The sequence below is a fragment of the Cnephaeus nilssonii genome (genome assembly GCF_951640355.1).
Source record: "Cnephaeus nilssonii genome assembly, chromosome: 14".
Classification (NCBI taxonomy): Eukaryota; Metazoa; Chordata; class Mammalia; order Chiroptera; family Vespertilionidae; genus Cnephaeus; species Cnephaeus nilssonii.
The window spans coordinates 76,283,707-76,303,742 of NC_137085.1; the positions used below are offsets into that span (position 1 = coordinate 76,283,707).

At 48.0% G+C, this 20,036-nt stretch overlaps 1 protein-coding gene across 3 annotated transcripts in view; it reads right to left on the bottom strand.

The window, feature by feature from the left end:
- Window positions 1-4,954: 4,954 nt before the first annotated feature.
- DIRAS2 (DIRAS family GTPase 2) overlaps window positions 4,955-20,036 on the bottom strand; it is a 29,652-nt gene continuing 14,570 nt past the window's right edge. For 2 of the 3 annotated variants that reach the window (XM_079791465.1, XM_079791464.1), the window contains exons 2-3: window positions 16,005-16,196; window positions 4,955-8,460 (exon numbers count right to left, since the gene is read on the bottom strand). In XM_079791465.1, the coding sequence (XP_079647591.1) occupies window positions 7,825-8,424 (600 nt within the window). In that variant the 5' untranslated portion in view covers window positions 8,425-8,460; window positions 16,005-16,196 and the 3' untranslated portion in view covers window positions 4,955-7,824. The remainder of the gene's footprint in view (window positions 8,461-16,004; window positions 16,197-20,036) is intronic. The other variant, XM_079791466.1, reaches the window with a different exon arrangement.

The following is a 20,036-nucleotide window of genomic DNA, read 5'->3' on the forward strand; positions in this document are numbered from 1 at the left end:
TTACAGGGTACTTACTGGTCCAAAGTGCCAAGAGTTCTCAGCAATGACTTCTGGTTAAACAGTATGAAGCAAATCAGCACATAAGCAAGAAGCATGTTAGCAAAATGAAACATGTTGGAAGAGCCATAAAGAACAGGAAAAGAAGAATTAAGAGGAATCCTGAACACGGTGACAATTCTTTTGATTCAAACGACTGGGAAGGCTTTATAGAAGAGTTCATTGGATGGCAGCCCTAACATAGGAAAATGTTCTAATAAGCAGGAATGAGATAGGGAGACAGAAAGAAGGGATTTCTGAGCAGAGGAAACAGCAGGGCCAAAGTCGTGGCTTTCAACATACCAGCTTTATAGTTGCATAGTCCGTATTATTATATATTTTTCATATTTTGTACACCCAGTGGCCAGACATTACATAACTTAATATGTGATTATCCCAATAAATCTCACACCCATCCAGCACCACACATAGTTATTAAGATGTTATTGACTATATTCCCTATGCTGTACTTTACCTCCCCATGACTATTCTGTAACAACTCATTTTGCTTCTTAATCCCTTCACCTTTTTTGTCCACTCCCCACCCACTCTCCCACCTGGTAACCAACAAAAAGTTCTCTGTATCTATGAGTCTGTTTCTGTTCTGCTTGTTCATTTTGATTGTTGATTCAATTATTGATAAATATGTATTTATTGCCATTTTATTGTTCATAATCTTTATCTTCTTTTCTTTTTCTTTAGGAAGACCCTTTAACATTTCATGTAATACTAGTTTGGTGGTGATGAACTCCTTTAGCCTTTTCTTGTCTGGGAGGCTCTTTATCTGACCTTCAATTCTAAATGAGAGCTTCGCTAGGTAGAGTAATCTTGCTTATAGGTCATTGCTTTTCATCACTTTAAATATTTCTTGCCACTTCTTTCTGGCCTGCAAAGTTTCTGTTGAGAAATCAGTTGACAGTCATAAGGGAGTTCCCTTGTAGGTTCCTAACTACTTTTCCCTTGCTGCTTTTAAGAATCTCTATTTGTCTTTAATCGTTTGCATTTTAATTATAATATGTTTTAGTGTGTGTCTCTTTGGGTTCATCTTGGGATCTCTGTACTTCCTGGACTTATATGTCAATGTCCTTCACCAGGCTAAGGAAGTTTTTCTGTCATTATTTTTTCAAATAGGTTTTCAATTTCTTGCTCTCTCTCTTCTCCTTCTGGCACCCCCATGATGTGAATGTTGGTACACTTGAAGTTGTCCCAAAGGCTCCTTACACTATCTTTTTTATTATTATTATTCCTTTTCCTTTTTGCTATTCTGATTGGGTGGGGTTTTTTTGTTTCTTTGTTTCCTTATATTCCAAATCACTGATTTGATTTTCAGCTTCATCTACTCTACTGTTGATCCCTTGTAAATTATTCTTTATTTCTGTTAGTGTAGCCTTCATTTCTAACTGGTTCTTTTTATGCTGTTGAGGTCCTCCCTAAATTCCTTGATCATCCTTATAATCAGTATTTTGAATACTGCATCTAGTAAATTGCTTATTTCCATTTTGCTTAGTTCTTTTTCTGGAGTTTTATTGTATTGTTTCATTTGGGCCATGTTTCTTTGTCTCCTCATTTTGGCCATCTCCTTGTGGTTGTTTCTGTGTATTAGGTAGAGCTGCTATGTCTCCCAGGCTTGGTAGCATTGCCTAATGTAATAGGTGTCCTTGTAGGGCCCAGTGGCACAGTCTCCCTGATCACTCCTGCTGGGTACTTGAGGTGTGCCCCCCGTGTGGGCTGCATAACCTCCTATTGTAGTTGTGTCTTGATTGCTATTAGCACATCAATGGGAGGGATTTACCCAGGCCAATCAGCTATAAGGATTGGCTGTGACCCCTGACCACCTACCTCCAACCACCTTGGAGGATCAGATGTGTGGGGACCCACAGCACAGAACAGGACTTACTTCAGCAGGGCTCTGGTGCACACTGAGTACACCCCTTGAGTGTGTCGCTTAGATGTGGTCTGGCTCTAGGACCCCCTGGGAGGTGCAGGCCAATATCAGCTACCACTTTTGTTCTACTGGGGACCTCCTGGCATAAGCTACAAAGCAACGTGCAGATAGCTGCTTCCTGTGCTAGGCTTGGAGGTGCCCAGGCAAGGCCAAGCTGTGAACCAAGGTCAGATGCTGCTAATGTGGGGCCTAAAGCCACTTAGTGAGAGGTACACGGCTCACTGAGGCCATATGCTGTTTGGTCAGAGATTTTAGGAAAATCTGAAGCATGAGCCAAGAAGGGCTCTTCCTATGGTAAAGCCACTGGAAACATCTTATCCCTCCTGATTTTTATCTGCCACATGTGGGTATGGGACCAGCCCATTCCACCCCTCCATCCCTCCTACCAGTCTTGATGTGCTGCTTCTTTAATTCTCTAGCTGTAGGACTTCCACTCAGCCGGATTTAAGGTGGTCCTTAATGATAGTTGTTCTGTAGTTAAGTTGTAATTTTGATGTGGTTGTGGGAGGAGGCAAGCACCGTGTTGGCCTATGCCGCCATCTTGGCCGGATGTCCTGTTTGATGCCAGGTTTACAGTGACAATGACAACTTAAACCAAGCCCATTTCCTTGTCCTCCTGAGTTCCTGATACTAACTGGTGGCTGTCACATGGGCTGCTAAAGGTCCTGCGTGGTGTCTGACGGGTGCTTCATGCATGTGCACACATGCATGCTTAGTGCTGACAAGCACTTGGTACTTGATACTTTCAAGAGGGACTCCTTGAAAGTCAATGTGTCCTTGCTATGGGATAGATAGCAAAGAATATAATCCTGACTTTGACCCAAGGGCAGGAAACCTTTCCTACCCGCTGTACAGCCTTTTGTTGTCCCTAATAAAAAACCTGCAGAAGGCTGATGCCACATTCATTATGACGGGACCTACCTCTGCAGGTTTTCAGGACCCCCAGATTTCCCACCTTATAGAAGTTCCGTGAAAACTGGGGTTTCCTCGTGTTCCTGCACCCAGGCTAAACCCTTCCATTTGCTTGAGGCAAAGGGGGTGTGAGGAATTAAAAGAGCAAATCAATAAAACAACAATAATGATAACTGTCATCCTTACACTGTAGAAGTAACGTTAAAATACCTGAGGCAGATGTCTGCGTCTCTGGGTCACCAGTCATTTGTGAAAGACTGGGGTGGGCGGAGGCCTCTTTTAGCTCAGAAACGGGAATGGGATGGGAAAGTGACTGAGAGCAGTTCCATGCTGAGAAAAGAGGAAGGCAGGTGAGGTCCTGCCCTGTCTGAAGCAGGATGGTGGCAGGACAGAGCCGCTGCCTCAGGTCACAGCTGACCCCATTCACGGCATCCGGGGCAACAGCAAGCCTGCAGAGCCCAGGATGGTGCATGGGCCATGCTGGAATTGGGCGGGGAAGGATGGAACATTCCGGACAGTTTGGGGCTTAGAACTAAGACCAGTGAGGTCACCCCATACTTGGAGTGGCTTGGTGGCAGCAGCTCTGCTGTACTTTCCTCTGCGCACCGATATTGGAGGATGCTGTACACAGAGGGGCCCAGGACCCCTCTCACCAATTCCACCCATTTGCTGCCTGGGAAACATTTATTAAAGGGGAGCCCCATTTAATAAGCAACCCCCCAGGAGATTTAGGGAGCTGGCTGGCATTCCATATTAAACTTGGCTAATAGCATCTGTACTCAAAGTTTACTCCACATTTCATCGCCAGGAACTTTAAAATATCCTGAAGTTAAAGCCACATTCCAGACCTGCTGAGTCATGATTTCTGAGTGGAGCCTGGATAGCAATAGGTTCCAAGGCTCCACCAGGCATTTCCATGGGCCGCAGCTGGTGTACCAGATTATAGCCTTGCTACTCAAGGCGCGGTCCATGGAGCATAGCGTTAGCACCTCCTGGGAGCCCCTGGAAATGCAGGTTTACAGGCCCCGCCAGCCCTCTGACTCAGGCTCTGCTGAAGCACAAGGTCCTCAAGTGCTTTGTTTGCACATTAGAGCTTGATGAGCACCAGCAGGATGCCCTTTAATGGGACCTAATGGGGCCTGGGATTGAAATGATCTGCTAAATGGAGAAGCAGAGTAATGGCACAGTAATGACCTGGGGTGGGGACGCTGCTGAGAGCAAGGCCTGGAAGCTGTTCAAGAGGCTCACAGAGCCGGAAAGTGTCTGGTTGGCCGCTGCATCTGCACAGGTTAACTCCCTCCGCACTGCCCGGCTCCACAAGACAGCTCCCAGTGCTTTGGCTTATCATTAACCAGTTAACTGCCACTGCTCCAAAACGGAAACCATCCCCACACGCCATGACAGTTTGAATTGAATTAAAAAAAGCTTCTATAGACGCTTATGGCATACAAAGGGTTAATTTACTGCCCAGGGCTGACCAGGAGCAGACATTAACAATCCTCATTTCTCAGTAAGTGAGGTTAGGATCCTGCCCACAGTCACCTAGCTATTCGAAGGCCCGGGAATGAGTTTGCTTTGCTGATTATTGTTTTCCTGTGCTAGCCTGGAGAAACAGGAGCAAGGACCAGGGGCGGCCAGCAGAGCGGAGCCCCGAGCAGTGCTGGGCTTCTGGATCCAGCCCACGGAAGAGTCTGGCCCTGGCGGGGAGGCGGGCACTCCTATTTGGAGCCAGGATGGAGCATCCTGTCAGCCCAGTGGCAGGGGCCGGGCGGGAAACACCCCGGGAACAGGGCAGGGCCGCTGCGGTGGCCACCCCAGGCTTGCACAGAGCCAGGCAGTCTTCTCTGTGGTCCAATCACAGAGCAGCAGCTGCAGGAACGAGCTCATGGCCACCGGAGACAGGCTGCCCCCTGAAGAACAAGAAACCACCGTCTCCCGGCAGGGTGTTAGAACGAAAGCTTTATTTTAATGTTTCATTATTTTCAGAACATCATTGGCAGCTGGGAATCAGAATGCAAGGGTGATTTTTGTAATTGAAGAGTAATTAAAATATGACAGAGAATGGAATTGGAACAATAAAACACCTTAAATATAAATATACACATGGACACCCCCCGGTATGAAAGCCACGTTCTGCGAGTGCCCTGCGCAGTGCTGTGTGGGCACCGCGCTCCTGGGTGGAGCTGCAAGAGCCTTCGCGTCCCGAGAGCTGTGGCTATTTCCGGAGAGCTTATGTAAAAGCCACACATTGCAAATTTTGAAAAAAATTATCACAAAGCAACTTTTAAAATATTTAATATATTGTTTATTCTACAAAGAATGAACACTTCTGAAATATTACAAACAGTGAAACAAATATAGTAGCTTATGGATATGTACAATGTACTACTTTATATTTCAAAAATGCAGGAAGATAAAGTATATGTGTTAATATATATGTAATTTTGATCTGATGAACAATTCAGTATTGCTCTGGTTGGTCCTGCTGTATTGCATGCATGCCCAGGGCACGCCATGGCTTGTGGCTGGATGGAGGAAGGGGGCGGGCGGGGCAGAGGGAGCGCAGGAGCCCGTGCTCATTTCCAGATGCCAGCCGAGCGCTACCGGGGCTTTTAGCTTTCTGTGCGGTCAAACTCCCGCCCACATGCACTGGAGGCGCATCCTCAGGAACCAACTCCCTTATCGTCGCTGCCTCCACCTGCTTCCATGGGAGGGACTCTCAGCCCTGAACCACGGGGCCCTGAGACCTTTGCCACAGTGTCGATACTGTCAGTTTCCTGCCCCGAAAGGGACCTCAGAGCAAAGACCTCGTTGAAGCTTCGCCAGCTTCCTGTGAACGAGGCCAGGTTTCCCACGAGTATGCGTCCCTCACACTCTGCAGCTCTAAGCACTAAAAACATGGCCCTGGCCTGGGCGGCGAACAGCACTCTCATCGTCAGTAGGAGGACGGCTGGCAGGGAGAGCTCCCGCTGGAAGCCTGGGACGGGCCAGCGCGGCGACACCAGCTTACTGCCAGCACAGACCCACCCAGGCCTCCAGGTCCCTGCTGGCCAGGAAGTCCTGCTTCTTTTGCCACTTGACCCAGAGCCAAATTAAAAACTGGTACATTTCTCTAAGAATAGAAACAGAAAACAGGTAGACACAAGTTGAAAGACAACTGTCCTAAAAGTCCACCCATTAGCTCTCCCTGTGTCGGCGGTGGGCAGTCCCGGAGCCGGACAGCCCGCAGGGGGGCGTCCATGAGGACACGAAGAGGCCTGGCCGGCCTCGGCCCCGCTGACACCCAGGCCCTCCCACACCCTCCCTGCTCAGGTGGGAGACCAGCGCCATCGGTTCTCAAAGCACCTCCCACACACTAACCCGTGGGGGCGGGGAGGGGGAGTCATTAGAAGAACGGAGGGTGAGACAACGGCAGGAAAATACCCCCGGAGGCTGACTTAGGGTTTGTGGAAATCAGGAGTGGGAGCGGCCACCGCGGCGGCTCCGGCCTGCTCCGGAGGCAGGTGCAGGGGAGAGGGGCCCGAGGAGGGTGCAGTCGCCCACAGGTGACACCTCTGCCCGGCTGCTGCCCACAGCAGGTGCCGGGGCCACGTCGGCTGCCAGGCGGGCGCAGGAGGAGTGCCGAGAGGAGATTCCGGAGTCGGGGGTCTGGGCTGTGCTTACGGGAACAAACGGGAGAACTTGGGCTCTGTCAGCGGGAATTTTCGGGAAGCAGAGCCAAACCGGACGCTGGACGGCAGAGAATTAGACCGGCGGCCTCGGCCCCACCGCCTGCCCCGTGCGCCCGCCAGGCAGGGGCCAGCACGGCCGCGATCGGGCTGAAGGACTAGGGTGCACGCAGATCATTAGGAAAAGAGGGGCCCTGCCCTGCACTGCTCTTAGGAGGCGTTTCTGAGGGGACCCGGGAGACCGTGTGCTACTCGAGGCGTTTTCCAGGAATGCAGTGTGTCCAAGGGCATCGAAACACAGCGACAACTGCCGTTCCAAGTGCGTCACAAGGTGCGGGTGGGCACGTCCCGTCGGGCCACCTGGAAGGCCGTGTGCTCGGGCCTTCCCGCGGCCTCGGTTGGCTGCCCCGCAGGTCAGGCCCGCCACGTGCAGAAGACAACCACGCGGCAGGAGAACGGGACGTCTCCAACAGCGAAGTCAGTCGCTTGTGTTTAAAATCTGAGGCTGGCAGAGGGCGCACCCTCCTGGGTTGAGGAAGGAAACTTCACATGTAAACCCTCTGAGTGCCAGTGCCACGGGGCCCGTACGCCGCGGTGCCCGCGCTCACGCCCGCAGCGCTCTCACAAGCAGGCATCCGTGAACCCAACTGCACGTGAACAGGAATCCTCTGGAAGGCTGAGCCGGAGGCTTTCTCCCCGAGGCCCAGGGAGGTGAGGGCACCCCTCAGGGCTCACAGGTCAGCGGGGAGTGAGCATCTCTGGGGGAGGCTGTGGTTTCAATCCAGTTAAAGAACCATGAGGAAAGCAACTTTGGCCTGGCTTCTCCCCTCTTCCCCCCCACCCCCCACAGGACGGCACCGGCTGCTGAGCGGAGGAAAGGCTGGTCTGTGGTGGACCTGCAGCCCCAGGTGAACATGCTTGGACACACATGCAGGGGCAGTCCCTCCCTCCCTCGCTCCACTCCTGGCAGCGCACACACACACACACACACACACACACACACACACACACGGCCACAGAGGCTGCGGGCACTCTCAGCCCCCTGCCACGCCGGCACGTGGGTTTTCGTTGGACCGTCTGGCGGATTCCCTGGTTCCGGAGAGGGGCTTATTGTGGGTGGTGTGGAATGCCCTCTTAAGGACAACAGGGCATGTCTCGGTCAAAATGAGATAGTTAACATGTGGGCATCTTACATGCTGCCCTGGCGGCGGCGGGTTTCACGGGGAAGAGGGAAGGTGAGGTGACAGGGACACGAGAAGGCATTCACATGACCACGCACTTGCCCTTGAGCTTCTCTTTCCTCTTCTGCTGCTTGCTCTTCTTGCCGTCGATCTGTAGGCTCACGGTCCTGCGCTTCTCCAGGTTGAGCAGCTCCTGGAAGAGCTCCTTCACGTTGTGGTTGAGCTTGGCCGAGGTCTCCATGAAGGCGCACTTCCACCTGCGGGCCAGGGCCTCCGCCTCGCTGCTCTCCACCTCGCGGCTCGGGCTCTCGTCGCACTTGTTCCCCACCAGCATGATGGGGATGCTCTCCACGTCCCCTTTGATCTCGCAGATCTGTTCGTAGATGGGCTTGAGCTCCTCCAGGGACTGCCGGCTGGTGATGGAGTACACGAGGATGAAGGCGTGCCCCTTGGAGATGGACAGCCGCTGCATGGCGGGGAACTGGTGGCTGCCGGTGGTGTCCGTGATCTGCAGCGTGCAGATGCTCTTGTCGCAGCTGATGACCTGCCGGTAGGTGTCCTCCACGGTGGGGATGTAGCTCTCCCGGAACGTGCCCTTCACAAACCTCAGGACCAGGGAGCTCTTGCCAACACCACCTGCTCCGAACACGGCCACCCGGTAATCGTTGCTCTGTTCCGGCATGTTGCTCGAGGGCTCCAACTCTCAAGCACAGAGCACCTAGCGGAGGACCAGAGGTTGAGAGAATTAGTAAGAAAGCACCTTGAAAGAGATCACTTGGGTGGCTTTACCCTCTTGGATAGCTTGAAAGAAACGGAAGTGATACAGTTTGCTTTCGCTCTCTCCACATTCAAATTTCATTTCAAAAATCCTTCAGTTCTAAATCCAATAAGTATAGTCAATCCTCAACTTCTAAAGAGGCAGGCAATCTACTCGGTGGCCAGCTGGGCAGTCTGTCTCTTCAGACTGGACCGTGACTCGAGCATCTTTGCTCACAGATGCACCATCTACCAGAGGAGGGTGCCGAGTCCGCCCAGGAGGCGGAACCAAGGAAAGCTCACGGAGAGATGGCATTTCACGCCCCAACACGCACGCGTTTTACCTCAAGTTCTGTAAACACCCAATACTCTACTCACAACATGTGACTTTTTTTTCCGAGCAGAGGAGGGGGAACAATGAGGAGGAAAGCCTATTAATCTTCATTCACTGTCCCAATTAACTCAGGAAATCCTCACCACCTTTCAGAACTGGTGTCGCACTGAAGAAACTGGGAACACAGAAGGAGTCTGGGGATGCCGTGTCCTGGCCTGGCAGAGCCAGTGAGAGGTGAGGCTGAAATGCAAGCCAGAGCGCCGGCCCCTGGCCCTCCTGCTGACTGCGGTGGCCACGACTCAGCTGGTGAGCCGTCCATCGGCAGCAAGAGTGGAGTTAACAAAAAAGCTTGGAGAGCCCTTTCACTCATCAAAATTCAGACGGGTACAGGTGCTTTATGTTTATGAATCGGAGGAGTTGAGCATTACCAAGAGAGTAGTATAAACTGCTATTAACAGCCATTAAAATGGAGTAGGATGGCGTTTGTCTTCATCACAAACTCCATACCGATAACTACTACCTTTCATCCTGCCCCTTCTTTGATACGAAAGGTCATAAACACACACAAAAGTGGAAAAGGAAGCAACACTGAGGTTTTGTTTTAGCTGAAGTCTACAAATTATAGAATAATATGAAACATGAAAGCCATTTCATTTCCTCCAGACAACCACTGTGCTTTCACTTCTCAAATTTTAGAGTAACAGAGGACCAACAGTGACAGAGCCATTGCAGAGGCCAGAGCAGCTATTAAGCATGGTGCCCATGGAGGGAATGGCTGCGGCCAGTAGAGGGACATCAGGTCAAAGACCAGGACTGCGCATCCCGTACACGGGCCTCCAAACCGCTCCAACACTGGGCGGTTCTCCGCGCACTTTGGAATCCCAAACCTCCCGAGAAGCTGCAGAAGCATCAGCGCTGAAAGAGGACGTGGAAAGATGTCAGGAAGTTCATGGACAGAGAAAGCCCGTGAGGAAGCCTGCTTAGGAGCGTGACTGTCCCATGAAATGTTCATAAGGTCCCGCGATCACTTCCCGAGCACAGCACTGCGGGAAGCCGCTCTGCTGGTCACAACGCGGCGGCCTGTGGGCTCTGGTGTGCAACCTCCCTGGGCCCCCGCGCGGGCCCTGTGCGCGTGGGCAGCAGGGTCCACGCGGCCCTGCTCTTCACCAGAGGGAGGGCCCACATTCGGCAGGAAGGGCGCATGGCTTAGCAAGCTCTGCGTCCCAAAACCTCTTGGTCTGCAGCTCACAGCCATTCTGTGTTTGATGACTATTCTGGGCCAACCTAAAATGTCTCCCTTATTAAACTGGCAACCAAGATACAGAAAACAAAGATAAAGCATAAAAAAAGAAGAATGTGTAGTACTGTAATTCATGTATCCAAGAAATATCTATTGAACTTCCTCTGAAGACCGGGCTCTGGGCCAGCAAGCAGCTGTCAGAGGACAGACCTCAGCCAGGGGCTCTGATCTGGAAGAACCTGGGATCAAGTGGAGCAGAAATTCAATGTCACAAAGATTTAATAAATTATATCACAGCAGGCCTGCAAAGGAGAGGTTTAAAGGAGCCCACCCAGCCTGGGGTAGCAGGACCAACTCCCCTAAGCAGGTGGCATGGGAGCAGGAAGCTGAATGGTGCACAGGAGGCAGGCAGGTGAAAGGTGAAAGTTCACTGGATTTATGAGAGAGGTCTGGGGCAATAACTCCATCCTCATCTTCAACTCTCTAACAGTTTTCCCCCAAACTATATTCTTCCACCTCAGATTCATTCATTCTACAAGCATTTATTAAAGAAGAAAAAACCCTCCACATAATATGCAAACGTGGTGCTTACCCAACAGAAGCTCACAGAGCTAGAAGACAAGCATAGGAAGGGTGCATGATGCCCACTGGGCAGGTGCGGCGGCAGAGTCATAAACAAAGGCAGGGGAAGAACTGGGTGGGGCGCCTGTCCTGTCCGCGCCCTCAGGAAAGGTTTCGCAGAGGGCTGCAGGGGAGAGTGAGGCAATGAGAGACACGTGTGCCGACCAGAGGAAAGAACCTCCTGGAGCGGAGCAAGAGCAGGATTAGGGCCAGCACTCAGGAGAACCACGCTAAGCAAACAGCACTGCAACAGATTAAAACCCAGGGAGAAGGCATGTGGCATGAGGGGAGAGGATCGAATGCCACATCCGACCCAGACTAACAAGAGAACTTGGCATGAGCTTTACTTGAACTTTTACTTGAACTTTCTGCACTTGAGTTGCCTAAGCTGTAAGATGATGGAGTAACACCTCATCTTTTTTTATGCATATATTTTTTATTTCAGAGAAGAAGGGAGAGCCACCCCAATTTAATAATATAAGACGACGACAAAATGTGAAGGGGCAGATTCTGTCAAGAAGACGTGGAGGGTGTGCAGCTAAAGCAGTGCACAAAGGGAACTTCATAGCTAAAAACACCTGCATTAAATGAAAAGAAAGGTCTCAAATCAGTAATGTAATCTTCCACCTTATTAGAGAAAAGCAGCAAACTAAACTCAAAAAAAGAAAAAATTAGATTATAGTAAAAATTAGTAAAACAATAAATATAAACACAGGAAGGATGAACTAATAAAACCAGAGTGGTTCTTTAAAATTATCAACAAAATTATCAAACATTTTGTTAAACTGACCAAGAAAAAAAAAGGTGAAAAGACTCAAATTACTAAAATCAGGAATGAAAGAGGAGACATTATTACTGACTTTACAGAAATAAAAAAGATTATAAGAGAATCCTACGATTAACTGTATGCCAACAAGTAATATAACTTAGATGAAACAAACTACCAAAGCTGACTCAAGAAGAAATAAAGATATAAATAGACCTATAACAGGTAAAGATATTAAATTAGTAATCAAAAATTACCCACAAAGAAAAGCCACGGTCTACGTGGCTTCACAGGGCATACATTTAAAGAACTGATAGCAGTTCCTCACAAATGCTTCCAAAAAATGACTAGGAGAAAATGCTTCTCACTATTTCTGAATCCAGTATTACCTTGATACCAACACCAGACAAAGATATCACAAGAAAACTACAGACCAGTATGTCTTATACTAGTAAAAAATTCAAAAATTTTTATAGATACAAAAATTCTCAGCAAAATATCAGCAAATTAAATTCATCAATGTATATAAGAATTATATAGCATAAAACAAGTAGGATATATACTAGTATGCAAAGATGGTTTAACATCCAAAAATTAATACAGCACACCTTATCAATAAACTAAAAGACAAAAGCTATGATAATTTTAGTAGATACAAAAAAATGACAAAATTCAGCACCCAATCGTGAAAAAAAAATGAATAAACCTTAAACCATTTTGAGCAAACCAATATAAAAACACAACTGCAGCAACTTGTTGTGATTAAATAAGGGAATAAAAGGTAACTTCCTTAATCAAATAAAGGGCTTATAATTTAAAACCCAGAGCTCAAGTAATATGTAACAATATTCTCTCCCTACGATTAGAAAAAGCTAAGAGTGTTCAGTCTTACAGTTCCCTTTTTCTTTTTATTGTAATTACAATTTAATACTTGTGTAGACATGAATGGTCATTCTCCCAGAACCAAATAAAGCACCAATCAGAATTACATAAAAGTAATTACAATCAAGAATTTGTTTTTATCTTTTTTGGAGATGAAAAGTTTTAAGAAACAAAAGGTTGTAAAAGTAATAAAATTTAATTTTGTTGTATCCTAATTGCTTAGTATGTTCTATTAATTCCAAATAAGTAAAATAATATAAAAATATATTTTCAATCTTTACAGAATGAAGAGAAAAACACATTAATCATTAAATAGTCTTGGATTTTCTTTACTTCTGAAGCATAGTAACCTCTATTTTGGGTAAAAACTGCTGTTTAAAATTTTAACCCTGATATTTCTGGCTTCTGTAAACGTTTGCTTGCTTAAATAATAGGGAAAAATAAGACTACTCCCATTCAAGAGAGGCCATAAACTATGCCCCAGACAGAGTTGTCAGTGCTGGTGCCAGATACAGTCTCAAGGACCTGTCCCAGCACACAGGACCTCTTTCTCAGAAGGTCCAGAAGTCTCATTCCAAATTTGGAAGACAAAGAACTGAAAAAGATATAAATAGGAAAGACTTCCTCTATTTGGGGCCCAGAATTCCTCGTGGCCTGCTAGCACTAGTGAAATGAAAGGGACTCCAAATAAATTTGGCTTATTGATTAAGGCGTCTTCTGATGTACAGTATAACACTTCTCCCACAGATGAATTCACAAATATAAGAATCAATGTACATTTATATTATGAAGTACAAATCTCCAACAGCCACATAGTCATACGTTTATGTGCAAAGTCGATGTTGCATGTCTTTGCTATGGAAAGCAGAGCACGGGCTCAATGGACAAAGCTGTCTTTGAGGAGCTGTGAGCGACTTATTTCAAACCTGAAGAACAGTATTTTGTCAGTCACCTGCCCCAAAACCAAGCCAGGACAGGATTTCCTTTCTTTTGTTCTCCACGTGGTCAGCGTCATTCTTAGGGGCCTGAGGTGGCAAGAAGATACATTTCACAAAACAACACAAGTTTGCCATCTGTCCACGGAAGACCCCTCCTCTGATGGGGCGGCTTCCTTCCACCCATGATCTACCAACTTTCTATCTTCTCAATCATCTTTACGACGCTAACCAACTGGCTAACGCCTTCCTGTTGTTTCTGATGCTGCTTGATTTCCTGTGACGGTTCTGCATCTATGTAATATCTTTCTTCAGATTTGATGCTCAAAATGACTCTGCATCCTGATTTGGACATGGCTTCACTTAGTCCAGTGGTCGGCAAACTGCGGCTCAAGAGCCACATGCGGCTCTTTGGCCCCTTGAGTGTGGCTCTTCCACAAAATACCACGGCCTGGGCAAGTCTATTTTGAAGAAGTGGCGTTAGAAGAAGTTTAAGTTTAAAAATTTTGGCTCTCAAAAGAAATTTCAATCGTTGTACTGTTGATATTTGGCTCTGTGGACTAATGAGTTTGCCGACCACCGATTTAGCCGATCCTTAACCTGAGTAAGTGCATCTAGTTCACACTGAATTGTATCTAGTTGAGCACGCAAGTGCTCTTCATCAGCTTGGATGGCATACCACTCCTGCGCTGAACTTCCTGTTTGATTAGGGCCTGTAAGGTTCTGTGGGAAAGGCCCATGAGTTTCCTCTTGTATTGTGCAATTTTGGCCACAGCTGTAGTTTGATCTTCTGTAATTCACCAAAAACTTCAGCTATAATATCGAATTTGGTCTGATGCTGCCTAATTATCTGATCTTGACCCTTCAGTCTTCGACACAGCTCTTTGAAAGCCACCCTTGGTTCAGCAACTAACTTTTCAGAATCAGGGTTATCCACCTTGGCTTGTTCCCAGAGAACAGGATCATGGCAACAAGAGGATTCTGTAAAAGCTGTTGGATCTGTGACAGGATTCCAGGGCAGGAGGACTAGGGAAACTGAGGCAGGAAAGTTAAGACAAGGCCACACAGGGTGGGCCATTTGCAGCCAGCTTGTAACTAAGAGCCATTATCTTCCCCAGCCCAGGACACAGCAAAGGGTTAAAAGCCTCCCTGAGGAGAGGATGCAGGAGAGGAGGGGGCGGGGAGGGGGGGAAAGGGGCAGCTTTACTCCCTAAGCAGAGAAGCCGCAGTCTCGGGCCTGACAAGGTAAAGTTTCCAGGTGCCTCTCCTGATTTCTGGGAGGGCCTCAGCAAAGTAAAGAGAGAAAAAAAGGACCTTGACAATGAATCTGTCCCAAAATAGTCAGCAGAGGGGTTTTGAAGCCTACAGACAGGAGGGTCTACAATGCCTCAGACCCCCACCCAACCTGCTCTTCAGGTTAGCTGAGAGAGCCCGTTCATAAGCCAGATGCATAGGTTTGCTTGCTTTGCTTTTTTCAATAAAGATGCATGCTTTGTTTTAATAAATTGGCTTTTCACAACGCAGCCAAGGTCTCTTGTATAAACACATTTATGTGAGAAGACAAGGATCGAGGCTGGGGACAGGCTCAGGGGCTGCCCGGCCCGGGGGCACCTCTCTGGTGTCAGTGAGAGGCGGCCGGAACAGAGCCGTGCAGACGCGGTAGAACCGTTGGGTCTGTGTGGGAGGAAGTTCTGCTCCAGCCAGACAGGGTCACACAGAGCTGCTGCAGTTGTGTCTCTATATTGGGTTGTTCAAAGCGACCTCTAGCCTTGTAGCTGGAGCTCTTCTGGGAGAACCATTTGGAGAACACTCAATAGCACAGATGTCAACTTCTGTCTGATCGTCTGGCAATGTGTGAATACCCTCTGCTTTTACTGTAAGGGCCTGAACTGCATACTTTAATCGGGTGACTTATATTTCAAAAAAGTTGTTATTTAAAACACACACACACACACAAAAACACCCCGAAGACATTGGGAGGGGCAGGAATCCACTGTGTGTGCGGCCATTATCTGCTCTTCTGAAACTGAGTCACCGCTAGCGAGGAAGAGGTCCCCGGACCCCAGGGGAGAACGTGTCAGAGGTGACAGCCTGGCATTGTTCCTAACAGCCAGGTACCGAAAACAGCCCACGTGTCACAACAGAAATGATAAGCAAACAATGGGATACTCATACCATCGAATCAACACACTGAATGGAAACATGTTCCTACAGGAAGAGAAGCCAGTGCAGAGACGAAGCCTACAAACACCATTCTTAGGCTGACAGTGGAGACGCGGGAGGCACTAGAAACGTCGCCTCTCTCCTCTGCATGGAGGTGGTGGCTACAGAGCTGTGCGTGCGGTTCTCCAGATTGTTCTGAATAATTTTATTCTTTTTAAATTATGGAAATGAAATACCAAATTTTAAAGAAGTCATCAAAAACTGGGTCCTCCCATAGAAATCACTCTCAGGTCCCAGTTAAAATCCCTATTGTTAGATGCCGGGTACAACAGGAATGGGAAGGAAGGCTTTGCCTTTGGAGAGCGAGAGGTCGGTGAAGGCCGCCACGCAGCAGGTAAGTGGTACGTGGGCTGTGACGAGAGCTGACGTCATTTCGCACCAGGCTGGAGAGTGATGGGACTGACTGAATGACTGGAAGGACAGTGTAGAGATATTTGGGGGTTAAGGAAAGGGGAGAGGACAATAGGTGTCGGGTAACGTAGGTTAAAGGAGTGGAGAAGGTTACCTGCAGAGGACTGGAGATGGCCGTCCAACGGAGCGAATCAGGAGGAAAGCAGGGCCACTGGGAGCCAGGCTGTGCGCAGCAGGTTGGTCTTCAGGGAGAGAAGGATGGAGCGAAGACAGGGGAGGCGACGGCACGGACGCCTGCTGGGACCGGCACAACAACCCAACCCACGCCTGCGGTCCGGCCCAAACACTGCAACAAACCAGTGAAAGTGGTGTCACGCATGTCTTTAAGAAAAAAGATTATAAAATCCTCTTTCATTCACACACAGGCCCCTTCCTTTGACAGTCCCCATCCCGCTTTCCAGAAATCACCAATCTGGAAAAAACGAGGCTCCGCTGTCATCTCCTGGTGTTCATCATTGTAATTTTAAAGAATACATTCATTGCCTTCATGACGGATCTTAATGTCTTTTTATTTTTCAACCACAGCTGGCAGACAATGTTGTTAGTTGTAGGTGCACACGTGGTGACTAGACATGTATAACCTATGAAGCGGTCACCCTGGCACTCGATGACTTGACGAGTGACTCCGGGCCACATCTACCTACAAAACCCACAGTTACCTTCCTCCGCGGCCTCGGTCCCGTCAACTGATGCTGTGCTTTCAGTCATATACCGGCATTTACGTTTTCCAGATGTAATATTTACAATTTGTTCTACGTTTTAAATCGTCTTCTATGCTTTTACCGTGCGCTGTGTCTAAGCCTATCGATCCACAGCGTTAGGAGGACCTTGTAAAGGCTTTTGCTGTAGGAGACAGTGGGACCGGACCCCTGCGAGGGGAGGGCGCCCCAGCAGACTTCACTCATTAAAGCGGATTTCTGTGTCAGCAGCATTTAGCTCTTACTGTTGTTTTTTTTTTTTAGCTTTGTTTATTTTTTGCCTAGGTAACGCTCAGTTGCCAATTTGTGTACTTTATCACCTTCCTATCATCCATTTTACATTTTCATATAGCCATTACTGGCAAATTCTTCTAGATGGCATTAACATTTCTGAGTTCATGCTCTCACTTGGTTCCTTCAGTTTTAAGGATTATGTAATCTTTAACTTTACCATCCGGAGTTGTTGATGGGAAAGCTGACGTCAGTGTGCTTCCCTGTCTTTGTAGGAAGCTGGGTTTTCCCTTCTCTTTGGTGGAGTTAGAGCACTGTCTCCATTCTGGAGTGAGGACATTTCGTCAGGATATGTCTAGGGCTGCTTTTCAAGTGCGAGGTCTTTGGGGGTGAGAAAGGGTTAAAACCTTATCCTTTCTGCAGCTTAGAGACATTTTCTTCTATTTCTAAAATGCACATCATCCCTATATTTTTCCTGGAACTTGTGTTGTATGATGGGCCCTCTACCTGGCTGTGACTTCTGTGGAATCTTTCCCCTATATTTTCAATAGCCTTTCTTGTAGTCTGACTTTTCTGTTTTCGCAGAAGTACTTTCTTGTTTTAGGAAAGGCGATACAACACTGGATTTCAACAAGATTGCTACCTGAGATTTGTTGCTGCTGGTCTTATGTTCTTATTTATCTGAAAATCTCCGGTTCTGTTTGTTTATTGTTCTTCTCTCCCACGCTGTTGGTCTCACCGAATGTCTGCTGGTCTCGGGTGGCCCCCTAGTTTCTGAAGGAGTCACTCCTCCTCAGGGGGAGGCGACTGGCCTGGCTTCTCTTGATAATGCACAGGCCTGTTGCCCTCACCAGCAGACCCCTGGAGTGACTGTCCCTCTACCCTCTGCTTTCCTTTTCTTGAACTTGTTTGGACTAAACTGTCTCTACAGTCACTTGTACTTGAAGCTGCGTATACACAGACAGATGCACAAGGGAAGGAGCAAGGAAAAGGTGTGGACCGCTCATCCCAAAGAGTCACAAAATCTAACAATGTACGTCTTGGAATAAAGAATTCAAAATGAGACTTTTAAATACTGGAACTCAGCCCGAGGCTCTCCTCGTCTATAAGGCCTGAATTCTGGGGAAAAGGAATTTTGACTTCCTGAGTCACAAAAGCCGCCACCTGGGAGAAATTAGATTCTGGTGAATGACATGAAAGAAGCATCTTAGTTAAACCAAGCTTTGCATGTATTACATCTGAATTGAGCCCGCTTCCAAAAACAAATAATTAAAACAGAGAACAATGATTGAAAAAGTTCAACTCCTTCAAAGTAAAGCGTTGGAAGTCTGGCAGTGGGTATCCTCTCCTGCCCATGTCCCTCACAGCCCGAGGCACAACCGCCTAGAGGTCACACGCTCGTCTCCCTCGGCGTTTGCTTGCTTCTCCGAAAGGCCTTCTTCTGAAATGCATTTGTCTTTATTATAACATTTAAACTTTATTAACTTTAAACAAACTCCACACTTAAGGTTGGTACTTGAGAGTCTATATGTAAAACTACGACTACTAAAAGGTAAGTGGGTCATGGAAGTAGAAATAAGGACTATTACTGAGATCAACATCAATCAGGGTACCCTAAAGGAAACCAAGAAACCGTTTCAGCAGCGCATACTTCTCTAGGCAAGAACGTCTACTTTTATATAATTTTAGAATCTCAATTTAAGAAAATTCATTCCAGGTGCCTTCATTGCTGAACCTAAACAACGAGATGTGTTTCTCAGAGGGAAACATGTGCCTAATTGTAAGGAAGTCAGACCTTCACAGCTCGTCTTTCTCCAAGAAGCAGAGTCGCCCGGCCGGCGTGGCCCAGCAGTTTAGCGTCAGCCCATGAGCCAGGGGCCATGGTTCCTGGTCAGGGCACAGGCCCAGGCTGTGGGCTCATCTCCAGTAGGGGGGCCTGTGAGAGGCAGCGATCCATGATTCCCTCTCTTCATTGGTGTTTCTCTCTCTCCCTCTCCTTTCCTCTCTCTGAAATTAATAAAAACCTTCTTTAAATTTAAAAATGAAAGCAGCAGCCGCCTCTTTTCAGGAACCTGGTCTCACCGCGCGATGGAGAAACCCACAGAGGCCATGTGAGCGCAGGGGCTGATGCAGGCGCCACACCCACACCCCAGGTAGGGCCGGAGAGGGTCTCAGGAACTCAGTGCAAGACTCTTAATGTCTGTGCGAATGCAATACATGGAGAGAAATCGGGCATTTATTGGGATGCAAGGGGCAGAATAAATGATTCTTTCAGAGTTTCATTAGCAAGAGGCAAACAAGCCCACAGCTTAAGCATAGAAATAAGGTTCACTGATGTTTGTCTGAAGCTACTCCATTTGGAGAACGCATGATGGACAGGAATCCCAAAGAGCCAGAAAAAATGCACTTGGAAACACTTTCAGACTCCCCAGCGCCTGACTGCATTGGGCCATCTCTGCTTCGGCCTGTTGCCTGCACGTGGGTAAGGGAAATTAGAGGGAAATCATTGCAATGATAAGCAATGCTACCATCTAGGTCACAGGACACGTCGCCCAGTTTGACCCGCATGCCCAGTGCAGCATGGAGCCCTGCAGGGAAGTAAATACGGGAGAAGGAGGGCGACTGTCACGCAGAAGCTGTGCCCAGGAGAACATGCGCGGTGCCAGGCACGACGGCTTCGCGTGCTGCCGCGGGTCCGCGTATCCGACCATGCGCTGTGCGCCTGCACCTGCTGAGTAGACGGGCTTCTAGTTTTAGCCAAATAGAAGGCGGCTAATTGGCTGAGGAATACAGACTGGCAAGTGGCTGAGAAAGATTCCTTCCAACAATCACGAACTATTTTGTCACTCAACTCTTGGAATCCAAGAATCCATTGCCCAATCCAAGGTCATGAAGATTTATCCCTCTGTTTTCTTCTAAGAGTTGGAAGAAAACGATTCTACAAGTGGTTTTAGTTCTTATGTTTAGATCCTGGCTCTGTTTCCATGTTTGCGTATGGTGTAGGAAGGGCCCAACTTTATCCCTTGACGTGGAAATCCAGTTGTCTCACTTGTTGAAGAGACAATTCTTCCTTCATGAATAGTCCTGACTCTTGTCCGAATCAATTAAGTATAAATGGGCGCATTGATTTCTGTGCTCTGAGTTCCACTCCATCGGTCTCTGTGTCCATCCTGGGCCAGTACCTCACTGTGCTGTCT